Source organism: Pongo pygmaeus, chromosome 12 (genome assembly GCF_028885625.2).
Source record: "Pongo pygmaeus isolate AG05252 chromosome 12, NHGRI_mPonPyg2-v2.0_pri, whole genome shotgun sequence".
In the NCBI taxonomy this organism is placed as follows: Eukaryota; Metazoa; Chordata; class Mammalia; order Primates; family Hominidae; genus Pongo; species Pongo pygmaeus.
The window spans coordinates 53,889,806-53,910,816 of record NC_072385.2 but is presented as its reverse complement, the minus strand read 5'-3'; the positions used below and the strand labels follow the sequence as shown (position 1 = coordinate 53,910,816).

General features: G+C 35.8%; 1 protein-coding gene across 7 annotated transcripts in view; it reads left to right on the top strand.

Moving 5' to 3' along the window:
- The window catches only part of CTNNA2 (catenin alpha 2), a 1,147,855-nt gene that overhangs the window by 15,819 nt on the left and 1,111,025 nt on the right, over nucleotides 1-21,011 (top strand). Inside the window, exon 1 of one of the 7 annotated variants that reach the window (XM_054474856.1) lies at nucleotides 2,257-2,353. The exons of the other annotated variants lie outside the window; for them this stretch is intronic. Coding sequence (XP_054330831.1) covers nucleotides 2,257-2,353 — 97 coding nt within the window. Of the gene's footprint in view, nucleotides 1-2,256; nucleotides 2,354-21,011 lie in introns of those variants that run through there. 7 annotated transcript variants of the gene reach the window in all.

Genomic DNA, 21,011 nt, shown 5'->3' with positions numbered 1-21,011 from the left:
TAATGTTAAAAATACTCTTACCATACGATCCAGAAACTCCACTCCCAGGTGAAATGAAAACATATGTACAAGGACTTTTGCATGAAAATTAATAGCAGCATACTCATAATAGCTTCAAACTAAAAACAACCAAAATACCTGTCAAATTCCTATTTGAAAGTTACTCCTTTGACATAGAAAACAAAGCTGCTGATATATATATATATATAAATAAATTTTAAGGTGCACTATTTAATATATGTTACCTGGCAGCAGAGGAAGGGGAATACATTGAAAAAGATTTCTAAAATGACAAGAAATGCAGAGGATGGGAGACCTGGGCTTAGTTTCTACTTTCTACATTTCTCTTGTCTGTGCTCAGTCTGCGTGTTGACCGATTCCTCAGCCGGTGCTATGATCACTTCTTTAGTTCCTAGCACACCGTCATGCAGCAGCAGTGTCTCTTCCTGCAGAATGAGGAGGTTTTTGCCAAAAGCCCTCCTGCAGACTTCTCTCTTATGTCACTGGCCAACACTGAATCACGTGGACATTCCCAATCTAGTCAATGGCAAGGGGAATGGGAATACCATGAATGACAGGCGCTTAGACTAAATCAGGATTTACTGGCTGGGACTATGTATGGGATTAGCCTTCACTGGGTGGATGTTAGGGGATTGATGAACAGAGTAGCAATTCTTTTAATAAGGAAGAGGTAAATGATTGTTGGGTAAGTAAGCAGCAGTGTTTATTACAATTTGATACAGAGGCCTGCCTTGTTCTCAGGTTTCGGCAAGAGGTTTAAGCAAAAAGCTGAGATTGTGGTCACAACTTTTTATTGTGGGAGAGTGTATGCAGAAACAGGTGACAGAGGGCAACGTAGCACAAGAAGGAGAAAATTTAGATTCTAGCCCACAGCATGAACTGGAGGGGCAGGGAATCTGGACCCAAGGGAACAATTTAAAGTGGGCAAGCATGCAAATAGTGACAAGCAAAGCCAAGCACATTGGGGCCCATGGAGTTGGGACAGGAAGCAAAAGTCAGTGCTGGCAGTAGTCTGGAATCCAGGCAGGCAAATTCGATTGCAGTTTGCCCATCTGTGAAATCAGGACCTCAGGCAAGAAGATTTTCATGTTTTGCTTGTTAAGGCAGAAGCCAAAACAGTAATTATTTTCTACTTTTTTTCCTAAGGTGTTCTCAACCACTCTAGCTTCTGTCTTAAGGATAGGAGCCGCATCTTCCATTTTTCTAGTATTCTCCTGTTTCATTGCTGGGCCCACAGTAATTCCTTCATAAATGCTTGTTGATTCAACTTAGTCTCTGAACTCGCTCCATCTTCAAACAGATCCTCAGATTTCTGGTCATATGTAACAGCCATTTACAGATGCTTTCCTACAAGTTATGGAAACCACTGTTTTGGAGGGCACAGTCCTGGAGCCATACATGAGTAAGACACAGTGCCTTGTCTCATAAGTTGACAGTCTAGTAGGGGCTATAAGATGAATACCTGAACAGTTTAATACCAGACAGAATGATCGAGTGTGTCCTGCAGTGTGGTACTGATGCCACAGTGGAGTGGGGCAAAAATCCAGGCTGACACAGAATCAGCAACTTTGCTTCAGCAATGGATGGGAACAAGAGTATGGAGGAGGGGGTGACCTTGTATTAGTACTTTCAGATTCAGTCGTGTCTTGGTCTGGGAACTGGGACAGGGCTGGCCTGGCAGGGAGATGGGATCAATGAGCACAGCAGTGGGAGAGGTGGAGAAATCACATTCAGGAGAACTAAAGCTGGGACACTGATAACTGCTTGGTAGGTAGCTGAAAAGTGAGACTAGAGTGAAGGGGAGAGGCTGGGAGTAGAGAAATATTTTGGCATTATCTATACAGAGGTATCTCAAGAATCCAATAACAGAAGATACATTGTTTCAGAAAGAACATGTTTTGTCTTTTGCACTTACAGTAATAAATACCCATTGTAGAACATCTAGAAAATAACAAGAAAAAGAGTCTGGAAAATAAAAATCACTGCAGTCCAACTATTCAGTGAACATTTGGTGAATTTCTTTCCCCCCCATGAGTATATCTGAGTTATATAGTGAGGGTGTTTTTAAGTACAGCTGAGATCATAGGTATATATAAATTTGTATATTATTTTTAACTAAATATATCTAAGCGTTTCCTGCCGTAATAAAAATTCTTCCTCTACATTAGTTTTTGTGTGACATTGCATTTTTTTTGGAATTTAAGTATTCAATTTTTGGCTGTCTACAGAGATAAAATGTCTGGGTTGATCTGCCTTCAATATGGGCTGTGGCATAGACAGAAGATTGATTTTGGGGGCCCCAGGAGACTGCTTCAAAGAAATAGAGGTCAAGGTTTGTGTAGCTATATATATACATATATATTTTTTTTAAATGGTAACGTGATGTTCTATACTTTATTTTCATTTTACATATAGTTTAAAGATATCTCCACACTGATACAAAAATATATACACCATTGTTTTTTTTAACTCTTGCCTATTACTTTATAGTGTGGTTGTACCATGGTTTATTTAATCCTATTTCCATGTACATTCAGTTTGTTTGTGCTATTATGCTATTTCAAACAATGCTAAGATGAACATCCTTATACAGGTTTATTGTCTACATGTACTAATGTATTTTTTAAAGGTAAACTCATAAATGCAGTTGTTGAGTCATAAGGTCTGTGAATTTTAAATTGTAATAGTGCCAAATTGCTCTTCCAATTGTTAGTACCTTCCACCAACAATATGAAAGTGCATATTTCTTTACCCTTTTGCCAATACATGATAATTTTAAACTTGTAAAAGTTTACCAATGAATAGGTAAGAGGAATACCTCTTTTTTTATACAAATTTGTTTCCCAGATTTCTAGAGGTTGATTATCTTTTCATTTGCTTTTTGTCTAATGGCCTAATGTCTTGCCTTTGCTGTGATGAGTGTGTTCATGTTTTCCAAGTTTTTTTTTGCATGACTTAGTTATTTTAATTTAAGGACTGAACTATATTCTCTGGGTATAAATAATTTTTTGTTATTCCTGAATTAATGATATACTATTAAAACTACTATTATGATTTCTAGTAGGTGATGGTTTCTTTCCCCAAAGTTTCATCTCTATTTTTACATCTTTATTTTCAGAAGAATATGATAATCAGGTTATCAATTTTAAAACAACACTGTATTTTAGTTAGTATTATATTTAATTTAAGATAATTTTTAGGGAGAAGTGACAACTCTCAATTCATAATCTTTCCATTGGCAGGTCTCTTTATTTATTCAAGTCTTTTTTGCGTCCTTCAGTAACATAAATAGCCTTCTTTATAGAAGGAAATATTTCTCATTTTGTGTTATTGCTATCTTTTATGAGTTTTTATTACTGTTGGGAAAGGGATTTTATTCTTTAATATTTCCTAATAGGTTATTGTTGATGTAGAAATTATTCTTTTTGATTTTTATATTTGGTTTTGTCTCCTGTCACTTTGTTGAAATACCTTGTTGGTTCAAAAAAATGTGCCCTTGTGTTTTTCTTATCGATTTGTATTACCTCTTTTATATGTTAAGAGTTCGTAGTTTAAATACACACAAACACACACACACACACACATACACACCCCACTTGCAAGTCTTATTTACATGAAAATGATAACATATACTCATACTTTTTATTTTAGTGTCTTCTAATTTTAAATAATTTTTTGTCTTCTATCTTAGATTTAGTGTGAATGAGACACTCTTCAGATTGGAAATACACTGTCTATACTGTGCTCCAAACACACCTATTTTGCTTTTAAAATTATTCTCAATATCTGTCATTTCCATAGTAACCTAAGTATATTTATATCAATATCAGTATATTTGTGAATCTTTCCATTTGGAGTAAGCATAGCGTGTATATGAATTTCATATATTCACTTCCAGAAATTTACTTGGCACTTTTATAGATGTATCTCAGTATTCCATGGTGCTTTTTTTTTTGTATGCTATTCAAAGGCATGGGCCATGTCTTTTCTATATCTTGGATAGAGTTGAGTGAATAATGATCTAATGGTGGTGACAACACGTTTGATTATGCTAATGCCTGTGATAATAAACTTTTTTTATTTATCCAAGTGACTTTATTGTTTGGATATCTAATTTTTAAAATATTTTGTCATCGTTTGCATATTGAAGCTGTTGTGCTAATACAAGACCTTCATTCCACATCCAGCATTGTTTGTTAGAAATGTGTCAGTATTGATAAAATAGCCAGTACAGCAGCACTAAGAAGATTTACAGTCTCCAGTTCTTACCTAGAATTTTATTTTTTGGCAGTAAGATCTCCTTATTCAAACTTGATAGGAAGCTTAACTTGGGTAGTATTTTCATGATTTTTCAAATCACGAAAATGGTTATTTTGAATGAAAATCTTTCACTGATTATACAAATTGAGAAAATGGGCTAATTGCCTTGAATTGTAATTGTTCATCTGGTCTAGTCTTTATGCATACATATCAGTATTGATTTATCATTAATGAACCCATCACCTTAAAACCATGTGATCCATTCTATTAGGTTGGTGCAAAAGTAATTGCTGTTTTCTCCATTAAAGGTAATGGCAAGATTGCTTTTACATTACATTATTACATTACATTACATTATTAAAAGTAATGGCAAAAACCACAATTACTTTTGTACCAACCTAATAAGTTAGCTTAAATAGATGATATAATTTTTACTGTTGAAAACAGGCATTTTGCTTTGTAGAATATTGACTGTGTACGTGAAATTAGTAACAAGTGGTAAGTCATGGTTCATTGAATTGCAAGAGAATTTTATTAGTGCTGAATCACTGAATCTAGTTTAAAAATTTGGTTAACTGCCGTTTCTTAAAGAATTATACCATAAGGATGAGTTAAAGTAATACTAATATAAGTTTCAATAAAACCATCAGTTAACAACACATAGCTATTTTCTGTTCTAGTTTGCTTGAATAATTTGAAATGCTTCTGTATATATGATGAAATTTTCTTGATGACTGGTTGCCTTTGGAAATAATTTTTTTGTTTGCTGTTTATGAATAGCTGACTTCTTAAATCCAGGTGTATACGTTTTATTGTTGCTCATTTTATCTTACAGTTGCAGAGTTGTTCTTAACCAAGGCAAGTTAATACCATATGAAATAAATACTCCTTTTTGAGTATGAATTTAAAATATTTTATATCAAAATTATAAGTGGCATTATAAAATGTTTCAACTGGTAATATGCTAACTTTAAATAGTTTTTATTTTTATACTTTATTGTAATTATAAAACAATCTATACTGTTACTATTTGCCTTTTACTCAAGAAAATGCAAATACTTAGTGAAGATACTAAAGGCTACAAAATATCATGAAAAGAATTTAAAGAAGACCAAAAAAAATGGAAATATACGTATGTTCACAAATGGGAAGACTTAATATTGTTAATAAGGCAAATTGATCTAGAGATTCAATGCTATTGCTGTGCAAATCCTAGCTTCCTTTTTTTTTGCAGAAATTGCTATGCTCATCCTAAAATTCATTTGTAAAATAAGAATAGTCTAAAACAATCTTTAAAAAGGTGAACAAAGTTGGAAGACACACTTCTTAATTTCAAAACTTACCGCAAAAGTATAATAATCAAGACTAAATGGTATTGACATAAGCATAGGCATTTATTTTACTGGAATAGAATTGAGCATTCAGAAATAAACCCATATATTTATGGTTAATTGATTTTTCGACAAGGGTGACAAGACAATTTAATGGGGGAAAGAATAGTTTTTTAAACAAATGGTGTTGAGACAACTGAATAAACATTTACATGAAAAAGATGAATTTGGACCGCTATCTCCTCCCATATACAAAAATTAGTGATAGACTTCAATATGCATTATAGACCTAAATATGAGAGCTAACTATGAAACTCTTGGAAGAAAACATAGGTGTAAATCTTAGTGACCTTGGATTAGGCATTGGTTGCTTGGATTAGGCAGTAGATTTTTAGATATGACACCCAAAGCTCAAGCAATAGAAGAAAAATAATGTAAATTGGACTTCATCAAAATTAAAAACTTTTATGCATCAAAGGACAGGATCAGGAAAGTGAAAAGACAACCCACAGAATGAGAGAACATATTTACAAATCAGTAAGAATCTATTCTTCAAAATTTATAAAGAACCATATAAAGAATGATTACAGCTTAATAGTAAAAAGAACACCTAAATTTAAAAATGGGCAAAGGACTAGAATAGACATTTCTCCAAAGAAGATATACAAATGTCAAATAAGCACACGAAGAGATGCTCAGCATCATCAAGTGAATGCACATCAAAACCGCAATGAAATACGAGATCACACCTACTAGACGAGTTCTAATAAAAGAATATTAGGCCAGACGCGGTGGCTCATGCCTGTAATTCTAGCACTTTGGGAGGCCGAGGCGGGTGGATCACAAGGTCAGGAGATCGAGACCATCCTGGCCAACATGGTGAGACCCTGTCTCTACTAAAAATACCAAAAAAAAAAAAAAAAAAAAAATTAACCAGGCCTGCTGGTTGGCGCCTGTAATCTCAGCTACTCGGGAGACTGAGGCAGGAGAATAGCTTGAACTCAGGAGGCAGAGGCTGCAGTGAGCCGAGATGGCACCATTTGAGACTCTGCCTCAAAAAAAAAAAAAAAAATTTAATAAACGTTGGTAAGAAATATGGGGAAATTGGAATCCTTATACATGAAGGTAGAAATGTCATTGTAAATTTAAGGGGGATTATAAAATGATGCTGCTAATTTGGAAAACAGTTTGGTAGTTTCTCAAAAAGTTAAATATAAAATTTCCTTATGACCCAACAATTCTATTCTTAGATATGTATTGAAGAGCTGCAAAAACATATGTCCACACCAAACTCTGTACATTTATATCCATAGCAGCATTATTTATTATAGCCAAAAATTGAAAAATCTGATGTCTATTAATTGAGGAATGGACACAAAAAATACGGCACATTTATACAATGGGATAATATTCCACCATAAATAGGAAAAAGTACTGATACACATGAAACGTGGATATCCTTGAAGACATTGTGTGAAGTGAAAGAAAGCCAGACACAAAATATCACATATTGTTTGATTGAATTTATATAAAATGTCCAGAATTCTCCAATCTATGTAGAGGAAAACTAGTGGTTGTCAGGGTTTGGGAGAAGGGAGGAATGAAGGATGAATGCTGATGGGTACATGTTTTCCTTTTCTTTTCTTTTTTTTTTTTTTTTTTTAGAGACATGGAGACAGGGTCTCACTGTGTTACCCAGGTTAAGTGCAGTGGTGCAATCATAGCTTACTGCAGCTCGAACTCCTAGACACACATGATCCTCTCCCTTTGGCCTCCCCAGTAGCTGGGATTATAGGGGTATGCCACCATGCTTGGCTGATTATTATTATTATTATTATTTTGTAGAGAAAAGTCTTGCTGTATTGCCCAGACTGAGAGTTTTCGTTTTGAGATGATGCAAATTCTGGAATTAGATAATGGTGATGGTTGCACATACTGTTTGTGCATATCCTATAAAACATCCACTGAATTATACACTTTAAAATGGTAAATATTGCATATGAATTATGCCTATAATGTAAGGCAAACAAATCAAATAATTATTTGTGGTTTTATTTGTTTTTCCATTTGGAATGTAGAAATTACTCCTTGTCATAATATTAAATCATGTATTTTTTCACTAGAGTTGAACTTAAAGCCAATTCACATTGTAGAGTACAATTGTACTATGTTCATATAATCACAAAATGAATATTTCTTTACTTTGAAAATGACATTTAATTATGTTTATATCTAGCCATAATATAGCGGAAAAGACATTTCTTAATTGCCTTTCTTAGGTAAGGTAGTCTATTTACGATACCAAGATAAGTAAGACATGGTTTCTACCCTTAGGACATCTAATGGTATATAGCGGGAAAGTGCCGCCCATAAACAAACTGAGGAATATGACATGGAGTAGAGGTATATTGGAAGTTATAGATAGCAGTGATGAAGGAGTGTTTAAAGTAAAATAGAATTAGACAAAGGTCAAGAAGATTCACATTTCAATAGGAACTTGAAGAACATGTAAAACTTTCCTATAAAGATACATTAGGAAATAGCATTCCAGGTTGAGGGGAAAGCATGAAGGTAGGAATGTCAGTGTAAATTTAAGGCTCAACAAATCATACAGTTGCCAGAGTGCTTAGAGGAGGGATGAGGCATGAGAAGGTGGTAGGGAAGGAGACAACAGGACTGATTATATAGAAGCAAGAAGACTTAGGAACCATTTGAATGTGAGATTCGGGACAAAGGCAAAGACAAGGCTAACCGTGAACGTTATCACATGTCTTGTGCGAAACGTAATTTAGGAGTTAGCTGATGCTTGGTCTTGATGATGTAAAATATGAAGAGCTTACAGGACATCCAGATACAAGTCTTCAATAGACATTTAGGAATAAGATCTGGACTTCTGAGCTGTTGGTATTCAAATTAGAAATTTTAGAGTGAAACAGGAGGTGACAGTTATAGCTGTGGAAGTAGATGAAATGCCCTAAGGTTGCATAAAGCATTTTAAGTATGGGATCTGCATCTCAGGAATACCACTGCTTAAGTGACAAATAATGAGAAACATTTAATGGGAAAGAAAGAGAGGAATCGTATGAGAGTATTTACCTCTGAAGTCAAGAAAGTCAGCAAAATGAAAAAGAAAACACACTTGGAAAAGAAAAATGTTACTCCTACTTTTAGCTTTTGGTTTGGATTTGTAGCCAGAGCATACATAAGCAAAGAGAGGCAGTTATAAGATCAAATCTTGCATCTGTTTACTGCTTCCAGCCATGAGGTCTCTGGGTTATGACGTCAACAAGAGAAAGGAAGGGTAAGAAATGACTCAAGCAGATGATAAAGGCTGAACCGGGACATTCCTTGGTGGACTAGGATTGTAGCTCCTCGGTAGCTCTAAAATTGTAGCGGTTGTGCAGCCTGGTCTCAGGAGCCACTGGAGCTCTGCTGGTGATGAGAAGAGACTGTGGAAGCTGGTCAGATCAGCAGCTAAACAATGACCCCATGTCCACTTCGTGGTCTGCTCTGAAGGCTTTCTGTGGTGGGAGGTTAGGTTTGTTTTCTTTTCATCCTGATTTCTGATATTTAAGCCAGCAGAATTTTCCTTCCAGCTACATTCTTTATTTTACTACACAAATCAATTATTGGCGTGGGTAACATTTTACAAATGAAGCTTGCTAAGCTAAACTATAACTCTTGTGGGTTTAGTGGTTTGTGCAAAATATGTTTTCTGTAAAAGAAAAAAAAAAAGCAGCATTTCTTGTTAACAGGATGCCTCACTTCTCCAGCAAAACAAAGATATTTTACTGTTACTGTCCATGAAATTAGCAGAAATAGTTTATCGATAAAAAGGAAACATATCTCTTTACTGAGAAACCATTTCTAGTTTTCACACTGCACAATCCGAATAGTGAAGAGTGGAGAAGGGGGAGGCAAGTGCCTCATTGGTTGATTTTTTTTTTTTTTCCTTAACTTCTTTTAAGGTGTGAAGGAAGAGTTTCCAAGTTTCCATTGTTTCCAGGCAGGAAAGGAGATCATAAAATGTTGTTGCATAGATCAGGGAGGTTAAAGACTAGAGAGGCCGCTAGAGGCCACTGTATTTGTTGAGTAAGAAGTGGATCTCACTTGATATTTGCCAGGGTAGCTTCAGTCAAGTGGTCACCTCAGAAACCTGATAGTATTGAAGAGTCAGTGTGAAACAGAAATTAGATGTTGTATGTTTCCAAAGATATTTAGCAGACTTGGATGCTGAAAGGGAAGTGAGAGGGAAGCATAGAGAGAAGGTTCAGTTTAGTGTGCTTTGTTTTAAGTGCAGCAGTTTGAGCACAGGAGAACACAGGATAGTGAGTTCATTGGTGAATTAGTTTCCTAGAGCAGGTAGACAGAAATGGGTTTTAGAATTTTAACACTTTTTAAAACTTTGTGCTTCATCTGAATAATTTATATTCTTTCTTACTTTATTGCAAAGCCCAAATTAGATAAAATTTGATGGAGGGGAGAAAAGAAGATGTCAGTTATGCTTTGCTTTATATAATAGATGGACTGCTAAAATCTCACTTTCTAATTATAACCACTAGGGAAGTTATGATTTAAAGAAATTCTTTTGTAAGGGAAATGCCACCACTAGTTTTTATTTATTAGTAAATAGATATGCTCATATATATATATATATAGCTTGAGGGGAAGAATAAATGACTTACATATGTTTCTTGGTTTATTCTTTCATTTCTCTCATGTGCAGCAAATCAATTTATAAGCATTAAAATGCCAGACAGTTTAAGTTTTAAATTCTTACTTTGAATAACAGTGTTGAAAACATAGAGACTTTGTTCTCAGACATGAACAATAGACATTGTTGCCAAACTTCAGAAATAATCAAATGCTATGGTTTTGCATTTATATACCTACTAATTAGGAAATTAAATGATATTTCCATAGCAACGGAAACAGTCTCCTTGCACACTTGTTTTATGCCTGCAATAATACACAGCAGGGTGTCCAAGGACTTTAGCTTAAGGTCCAAAAGAGGGAAGGTGTGTAAGCATTGACACAAAAGATGCACACAGAGGTGTTATTGGATTTACGAAGATGACATGAGTGGCTAAAATTATATTAGTAAATTTTTTTTGTTTTGAGACAGAGTGTCACTCTGTTGCCCAGGCTGGAGTGCAATGGCGTGATCTCGGCTCACTGCAACCTCTGTCTCCTAGGTTCAAGTGATTCTCCTGCCTCTGGTTCCTGAGTTGCTGGGATTACAGGCGCGTGCTACAATGCCCACCTAATTTTTGTATTTTTAGTAGAGACAGGGTTTCACGATGTTGGTCAGGCTGGTCTCGAACTCCTCACCTCGTGATCTGCCCACCTTGGCTTCCCAAAGTTCTGGGATTACAGGCATGAGCCACCGTACCCAGACATTAGTAAATATTTTTAAAAATAAATCCTCCATATGAATAATGTTATTGAGAAGGCCCAAAGAGTTTTCCTGAACTCTGTCACAGATGCTGGTTTGGTAAATGACTTCTCCAGTCTCAAGAATTCTACTATTATATTATGGTATGCTTGAAGATGCTGAACTGACCAATTTCTGTCCCACTTTTTTAAAAAACAGTCAAGGTTAATGGATAAAGTAATGTGGCTCTCTCAGCCCACTGGGTCTCAGAAAATAAAATTATAGGGATGGACTCTGTCCCTAGAAAGTAATTCTGTACTAGTTATTAAGGGAGTGACTTCATGGGATGCTTAAATAAGCTTTGTGAAGACTGTGACCCCTGTGAATTTAGGAGGTGAAAGAGAGTATTCACTTGTCTTATTTCCTTCTAGCCTATGTCCCAAATTTATATTATAATTGTGCTATTTTGCAATAGTACTACTGTGATTGAATTACAATTTAAAGATGAGTATAGGTGGATTCATTGAATGTGCTTTAATACTTTAAAAATTTTCTTCCTGAATGCATTCTTCTGATTAACTAATTGATTTTTCTTTCACCATCATTGGCTATTATTGACAAATGAACTTTCTAATCTCTTTGTTTTTCTAGCTGATATATTTTTGAATGACATATTTTGAACCATCCAAAAACCTCCAAGGTGCTGCTTAATTCTGTACTGTCCTCTCATCACAGAATTTAATCTGCTCTCTCAGTCTCTGTCTCCGTCTTTCTGTCTGTGTTCCTGAGTTGTCATTTCTCCAATGCTAAAACCCCTTAATCTGGATGCACCTGCACCTGATTAATTTTTGAAGTTCTAATCTTGCTGAAAAAGCATTCAGTGTGTTTCTCTGGCTACCTAATTAACTCTAAGTGCCTTAGCCTACCATTCATGGGTCCTATGTTCCAGACTCAAGCTCATAGCTCCTATTCCAAAAAGACATTATCATGCTCCTCTAAGGGAACCCTCTTCCCTGACAAGTCTGAAATATACCTCTCCAACATACCCCTGACTCTTCTTCAGGGCACCTTGGACTCATTTTTTGTTGTCTACCTAGGAGACCTTCTACATGTCATTGAAGTCCATCTAATATGCAGTCTCCCTCCTTGATGAATCTGTATTTGATCCCTTAAAATGCTTCCATCTCACTCTCCTCCTAACTGCTATATCCTTTTATCTGTTCCCCGTTTTTGTTACACCTTTTCTTAGAGTTATTGTTGTATTTGTTATCCTGGCTCCATAACAAACCCTACATAACCTGTACTCTTGACTGAGAATGTCTTTAAAGCAGGGATAAGGTTTATTCATGTAAGTATACCTTACAATGTATATCACAGAATTTAGCATATGGTCAGTAAATACAGGTATTCAGTAAACTTATTCAGTTTCAATATATTAACTGTTTTAAAACATGAAGTGAATGGTAGTTTATAGAAATTTTGGTATGTTTGGAAATACCAATTTTACAGTATCTAAAAGTATATTAAGACATTCTTTGAGACTTAGAAAAAAACACACTGAGTTCCCATGGGTTGTATTTTATCAACTAACTAGAGTATATTAAATAATATACAATTTTGTAATTATGTTATAGATGATGAGAGACACAAGTGGCCCCTAAACTGATTGAGATCTTAATAATGGCACATGTTCCTAATGGATTCAGAGATCTAGAGGAGCACCTGTTGTGGGATACTAGTCCTAAGCAATGCTTTATTGATCAGGTTCTGTTTATAGGTAAACGTGGGAAATGACTTGTTTTTTCTTCTAAAATGATGTCTGAGAGTTTCTGCCATTAAACAGGCAAACAAACAAATAGCCCAAAGAGGAAACAACAAAACACAATTAAACTACACTTAAATATCATATATCCATATATCCTACATTCATTTGGCACAAAACCTCTCTAGCAATCTGCCGTCTCCTGCTCAGCCTTGCTGGAATAACAACTGGCATCCTGCAGAATCCACCAGAGGAAATACTGATCTGAGCCTTTATAAAGCTTTTTATTAACTATGTTTGCTGCACAAATAACATTATAACTAAGGACATTTTTCTTAAAAGATAAATGTTATCCTTCTTGTCAAAATTGTGGTGTATGTTGTTTGCATTTCTGTGTTTCTTTTCAGGCTTGTTTATATTCATTTTCAACATGGTTGAAGTCATAGAATACATATGATTTTATGTCATTTTAAAAAGTCATAGTTCTCAATTGTTATCTATATTTAATAATTATTATTTTATAGCTACATTTTATTGCGTGTTTAAACATTTTTATTATTTTTGGCTTTTATTTGTAAACAGTTTAGAAATGAACACCTTTGGGCACATTACTTTCTATTAAAAACTGAGCTTAAAGATCCTAACAGTATAGATACCGAGTTGAAGGCTCTAGTGATTATGGTCATATTGTTTGTTATAACGCTAGGATAAGTTTATATAGCTTCCTGCAATATTTAATTATATCCAGTTCCTTCTCTGTCATGCTCACAATAGATATTCTTTTTCAATTTAATTATCTTAAAATGAAAACTTGTGAAGTTTTTTTTCCCTGTAAGCCTCATAGAGCTGAGGTAAATGAACGTTAGTTTATTATAAAGAAGATTTATAGATAATTTTTGCTACTCTTAACCCATGATCACCTAGATACAGATATATTTATTCTAGTACTGATAGTATATTTTCTCCTGAGTTCCTCTTTTTCATTTTTGATATTGTGCTTGTTGTCTCCCGTTTCTGAAATACAACATTTTTCTTGACTTTGTGATAACTTCAGCTGTGTTTTATATAGCTTTCCACTTGTGTGATTATTGGCTTCCCTTTCAAATATGTCAAGTTCTGGATAAATATTTTTTCATTTCTGATTTTTGCTGTTAATATTTTTATAGCCAATTAGTTGGTAAGAAGGGTGAAAAAAAAAAACTCCTGCAAAACAAATAGAGAGAAATACACATAACTATTTAATCTGATATTGAGTAGGGAAGGCCTTTCCAAACATAAAAAGGAAGAAATTTAAAAGTAAACAACGAATATATTAAATATGACATAATTTTTTAAAAATTACTTTAAAAGGGGATAAAATACACTAGCCAATCAGTTGGTAAGAAGGGTGAAAAAAAATCTCCTGCAAAACAAATAGAAAGAAATACACATAACTATTTAATCTGATATTGAGTAGGGAAGGCCTTTCCAAGCATAAAAAGGAAGAAATTTAAAAGTGAACAACTAATAGATTAAGTATGAAATAATTTTTAAGAAATTACTTTAAAAGGGGGTAAAATAAAGAGATAAACTATTCATGCAAAAAAATGTAATATATGATGGACAAAATCTTAATCAGTTTAATAGTTAATGAGCTCCTATCAGTCAATAAAAAACCCTAAATACTTCTTTCAGAAAAATGAATAAACTATTTTTCAATGAACATATTTTGCTCTTTTTTTTTTGAGACTGTCGCCCTGGCTGGAGTGCAGTGGTGCAATCTTGGCTCACTGCAACCTCTGCCTCCCGGGTTCAAGTGATTCTCCTGCCTCAGCCTCTGGAGTAGCTGGGATTTTAGGCCCCTGCCACCACGCCCAGCTAATTTTTTGTATTTTTAGTAGAGACAGGGTTTCACCATGTTGGCCAGGCTGGTCTCGAACTTCTGACCTTGTGATCCGCCTGCCTCGGCCTCCCAAAGTGCTGGGATTACAGGGGTGAGCCACTGCACCCAGCCCATATTTTGCTTTTATAATCAGGAAAAATAAATTTAGAAATTATTATAAGTAGAATGTAAAACTTGGCATTTAAAAAATTATGCCCTTCAAAATCATATATTCTTATATTTGTCCTTACTATCCCATTGGATATGTAATTACATAATCATATATATAATTTAAATAAATAATAATGTATTTTTAGGTATGAATGCTATCAGAATTTTAGCTTCCAGGGACAGGTCAAATATGAAGGGGGAGGAAAATCAAGGTGCTTAGAAGGTATTCCCAGAAATAATTAAAGATAATGGCAGGGAGATAGTTAAGATTTTTATATCTTCAAGGCTCTTGTATAGCTGCACATTGTCAGCTCTGTTGAAGAGTTGAAAAAAATACCAGCCCAATTACCATGATTAGATCTGTCTTGCCATAAAATATCACTAATGTTTGTGGAATGTTTCAGCGGACGCATACGTGAACAGCTCTCAAGCTCTTTTCTGATTTTGACATTTATAAGTTAACTGGATGGTACCCAAGCTTCTTGAAGGGATGCACCATAGACAGATAATTTTCAGAGGGGTCACAGCAGGGAAGATTGGGTCAAGGTAATGAGGCACTGGTTGGGGTCTGCTAACAGGGAAGAGAAGTTGCCAAAAAGTCAGAGATATACAAAGAAAGCCATACCTAGATTCACATTGCCAGCCTCACTTTCCCAAGTGGCTAGGTTTTCTTAATTTGTCAAGAGCTGAGTCGTGTAATGAGGTGAAAGCATGATCGCTATTTGGTTGATTCTGATCCTATATCTATCTCTATTAAGGTGCAAGCTGTATGGTTTGTCACCATCCAGGTTGGTAGGAAAAGTATAGGCACATTCAGGTTAATTCTCCAGTTGGCCATCCTAGCTAATAGTGTACAGCTTCATAATGAAATGGCAAGTAAGATCCAGAGATTCAGATACTCCAGATACTAGTAGTACAATCTTAAAATTGCAAAACTGTGGCTTAAATATTTTTTGACTAATAATATCATAACAGGGTCTTCTAAAGTTTCCTAAGTTAGCATATATACACTTAAATATCTCTAAAGAAGTGTGTGTGTGTGTGTGTGTGTGTGTGTGTGTGTGTGTTGAGGGTGGGGTACATGCATGCATTTGCTTTGAGCTCATCCCCTACTCTACTCTCCTTACATTTCACCATGGATTTTTTTTTTCTTTTCTTTTCTTTGGAGAAGGAGTTTTGCTCTGTCACCAAGGCTGGAGTGCAGTGGTGCGATCTTGGCTCACTCACTGCAACCTCTGCCTCCCAGGTTCAAGCAGTTCTCCTGCCTCAGCCTTCCGAGTAGCTGGTATTACAGGTGCATGCTGCCATGCCTAGCTAACTTTTTGTATTTTAGTAGAGACGGGGTTTCACCGTGTTGCCCAGGCTGGGCTCGAACTCTGAGCTCAGGCAATCCACCCACCTCCGCCTCCCCATGGATTTTACTGTACTTACATCTGTGTCTCTTGGTTTCCTGTTTGCCTTTTGTTCTTTACTCAGGGTTCTCATGTTGCTTACCTCATTTGCCACTGTTTGCAAAATTGCCTATTCTCTCCTCAGTGTCTCTGCCCTTTTTATTTGCATGTGGAGGGCTTAAACCACCCCCCATTAAAGAACGTTCTGTTGGTGAATTGAGAAAAGGACTGCTTAACTGACTGATTTGACCTGCCTGATCGGCCAGTCTGCCTTGTTATGTAATGACCACCATTTCTAGAAATTAACAAGCCCTTGAATCAAATGCTCATCAGCCTACAAGCAAATGTTTCCCCCTAGATTTCTGCTACTCTGGGATTTTAACATTTCTTGTCTCAGAATGCTCTGCTCATGCTCAGTTCCTGCACTCCTATCCTTTCATGCCCTTTCCCGTGCTCTTGCATCACATTTAGTTCTTTTATCCCTTTGTTCTTATGCTGCTAGTGTCTATGCTTGGGTTGTTCATTTTTCTGCATTTTCCAGTTATGATGAGAGGTCATGTATATGACCTTAGGAAAACCCAACTTTAGGAGAAGACTGGCTTCCTTGCAGAACAGTTAAGGTATTTTCCCCTTAGGAACCAAATCAGTCTTGGTAATCAGTTTTCGTTCTTGCTCAAATTCAGGGGTTCACCCAGTAGCAAAGGCTGCTTGCCGCCCACACCATATGAAAGTAGAATGCAGAAACCATCAGAACCACTTTTACCTTTAGACCATAAATACTTACCATGTGAGTTACATTTGCATCCTAGAACATAATTTTGTTTAGCACACATTTCTTGAATTACTATGCCTTTTTTTTTTTCAAGAGAAAGTTATGCATACAACTTTCCTGGATACCAGTAGCCCCTCAGGATCTATGGTTTTGGACATTTGGGTTTTATAATTTTATACCCCAAATTGAAAATCTAACATCATTTTACATATGCATGGCTTACTTCAGTTTCCTTCATTTAGCGAATATGAAAATTATTGATTCTACTTTTGGAAGAAAAAATGGTGACCATGTTCATTCCAAGAGAGGGAAGATCCTCCATTCACTGAATGTGGAGGAGTAAGACCGGGATCACAAAAACATGTTTTAAAACACTAAGATAGTTTGTAAAAAACAAAGAAAAAACACAAACTCAAACTTGTTTTTTCAAACTCTATAACCTATTAATAAATATTGTGAACATATCAGTTTCTGGAAGGATTATGCTGCAGCATTAGTAATAAAGATGATTATTCGAAAAAAAACCTTATCAGGGTATACTTTTAACCACAATATATCAGAAACAAGTGTCTTTGAAAAACCTTATACCGCCTGTAATTTTATAGACTAAAGCTGTTATGATTTTTTTCTCTAATCCTTTACATATTTATTGTTGTTGTTGTTGAGAACTTGAACATGCCAGCCTTGGTTATTGCAAACATGGCATTTAGTTATCTTTGGAATTGTTGAGGAATTACTGGATTGTAATAGTGATACAAAATACTGTGGAAGCATGGAGGACAGAAAGACATGTTGGATGGGGTGAATGGGGAAAATCCAGAGATACGGCCTTGCTGTCAAGCAGATCTTGAGAGTGGAAATAGCAGGTAGGGCTGGAAATAGTAACATTCTATAGGAATGGAGAGCATGACCCAAAGTAGGGGAGCTCAGAGAATATTGCTGAGAGGTGAGTAGGCATGTGTGGTTGATATTTAAATCACATGGGGTCAGTTTGGTCAGAAGAAGGCTGGGAACAGATTTTATATGGTCTTAAATGCTATTCTGAGAGATTTATTTCTATTCCAGGGGCAAGCTGTCTAATTAGTGTGCTCTAATGTCTGAAGCATGACATGATGACTGTGCAAACAGAAGATCATAATTGGGAAAGGTGGTGGCAGATAAATCAATTAGGAGGCTCTTGCAGCAAGTCAGGTGAGGCCTTATGAAGACCTGAACGAGGGCAGCATACTTGAGAATGGAATAACCTAGAGAAGTGATCTGCTTACATCAAAATCAAGATCAGTAAGGATAAATCCAAGCTTTTCTTTGGTTTGAAAACATCCAAATAATTGCACAGATAATGGTTAAGAAAAGCCTAGCTAGGCAGGCACAAGTACAGCAGACAGAGACCTGGGAGTCCAAGAGGACCATATGGTGAATGTGAGTCAGCAGTGTTGTGCTGTTATTAAAAAACAGAACCACCACTATGGGGAAATATATTAATAGGAGTGAGGCATGCAAATGGCAGGAAGTAGCCTTTCTGATCTATTCATAATTTTTGAAACTTTTACTTTCCTTGTGTCTTCTCTTGGCCCTCACACATCAAGAGCGTGTTTAGAAAGTGTGAAAGGCCTCGAGAAGGCCACTGGAAATGCTGGAGGTGATAGAAGGTGATATCTGTGGTCCTGGGTCCTCTGGATAAAGTCATGAAGGCTAAATCACTGTAAACTTTTTTGACTGTATGAGGCCCTTGGAAGCAGTAAGGTGAATTCTAGCAGCTCAAAGAATTCAGCTTTTGCACAAGTTCCTCTTTCAGGTACAGTGTTACTCATAAATCACTCTGATTTTATCTTTATATTGTAATAAATAATGGGTGGCTTTATTATTAGGAGAGACAGGAACGGAGGTTTGGAAATGCTACTTTTACCCCCAGCCGGGACTGCGTTTGCCCTCAGTTGTTGAATCCTGTGATCTGATTTTTCCTTTCTGGTCGCCTCAAGCCTATCAGTGTTTGAAAGACTCTTGTGGACCAGAACTATCCGTCCTTCCACTTCCACATCAATAAATGAGGCTGACCACAACTGCATGGAAATTAGGGGGGCTGCGCATTTCTAGCTCCTGCACTTCTTTACCTGGTTAATGACAGCATCTTTAGAGCTCCTCCTGCTTAGTATCTCTTTTTGGAAGGTCTTTCTGTGACTGCCCCACCCAGGTCTTGTTTCTTGTCATGTGCATTAAGAAAACCTGGCTTTTTAATAGTATTTATTTTAATTAGCAGTTACACACTAATTTGTATATAATTCCTAAATTCCTATCTGTCCCACCAGACTGCAACCTTCATGAGAACAGGAACTCTGTTGCTTTCGCTTGCTGATGTTTCCCCAGAACCTTATATATTTTTTTGTATGAAAGAATAATTAAACTTATATCACAAAAGGGAATGAGTAAGAGAAAAAGGATCCAAAGGGGCAGTTTTCGGTCATTCAAAGCAGTACCTCTTAGTGGTTAGGGATATGGGCTGTGTTTAGGTACAACGCCTGGCTCTGCCACTTACTAGCTTGGGCGAGTGACTGACCCTCACTGTGCCTTAGCTTTCTCATCTGTAAAATGCATATAACAATATTACTTACCTCATAGGGTTACAGTAAGAATCACTGATTGGATATTTGCAGAGCACCTTAAACAGTGTCTGGCACAGAGTAAGTGCAACATATGCCCTTGAAATAAATAGAAGAGAAGCAGAGTTTTGCCCCTCAGCTGACTCCATCTCTGTTTGGACTATCCTTCCTTTAAATCTCCCCACCCAAAAGTATACTAATCCCCATTGTATTCCTGTAATCGTTTACGTTAGTGTTTCCTAAAGTGTGGCATGAATGCCACTTGCTTTATGTAGGATGACTCAATTGTTTTAGTTGATTCACAGGACAAATACATTTTTAAGTCATAGTTATGTGTTTACAATGAGCACATGAAATATAAGTGAACCAAATGTGATTCAATTTTGTTAAATATTAATGAAGTCACTTATACGTTTAAAAAAAGATCTTTGATTTTGTGACTTTGCCTTGTATAGTTTTTGGGCAACATTTAACTCTTCAGTGATTTGTTTATTTCTGAATACTTTGAAGTGTTGATAACTTTTCCTACTTACTGTAAGTTTGATCAAATAAGTTGCTTGAAACAACTTAACGTGGTATGGAGAATTGGAAATGGGTAGCTTTTATTTAATAGCTATTGGATTGGTGTGATTAAATGTCAAATTTTAATGTTGTGTTGATCAAATTGTTTTGATTGGTTTGCTTGTGATTTAGCATTTCATACCTTGTATAAAATGTCCATGTGACATGTCCTGAAGAAACATTTCTTTGTTAGGTTTTAAGTCTGCAATGTAACTGTGCTTATCTCTATGTGTCTTTTGTTAACATTTTTAACCTTAAAAGTATATTCATGTGTATAAGTATAAACATATACATATATACTTACACATATATATGAGTTTGTGTGTATATATATATATATATACACACACACAAGAATAATTTTTCAAATTCTTATTTTACAAATGTTAGAATAGAATGGAGCTGCTTTAATTTTGGAGCTCTTATATGTACACAGAGATATCCTATATATATATATATCCACACACATGATGTTTACACATATATGCATAAATACATACTTATATACATATATACACATATATTTCCACACACACATATATATATATATACACTCATATACTTGGTAAAAATATGTACTAAAGGATATATTTAGCTACAGAGTGAGATATTTGCCATACAGCCCAAATTCTTATGGCTTAGGAGTTGATTAATAGGTTAAATGGTGGCTGGTGTCTCAGCTTATTAGAACATTTAAAATTTGCATTTCCCCAATCTTCATAATTTTTTTTTTGAGACAGAGTCTCTCTCTGTCGCCAGGCTGGAGTGCAGTGGCATCATCTTGGCTCACTGCAACCTCCGCCTCCTGGGATCAAGCAATTCTCCTGCCTCAGTTTCCTGAGTAGCTGGGACTACAGGTGTGCGCCACCACGCCCAACTAATTTTTGTATTTGTAGTAGAGATGGGGTTT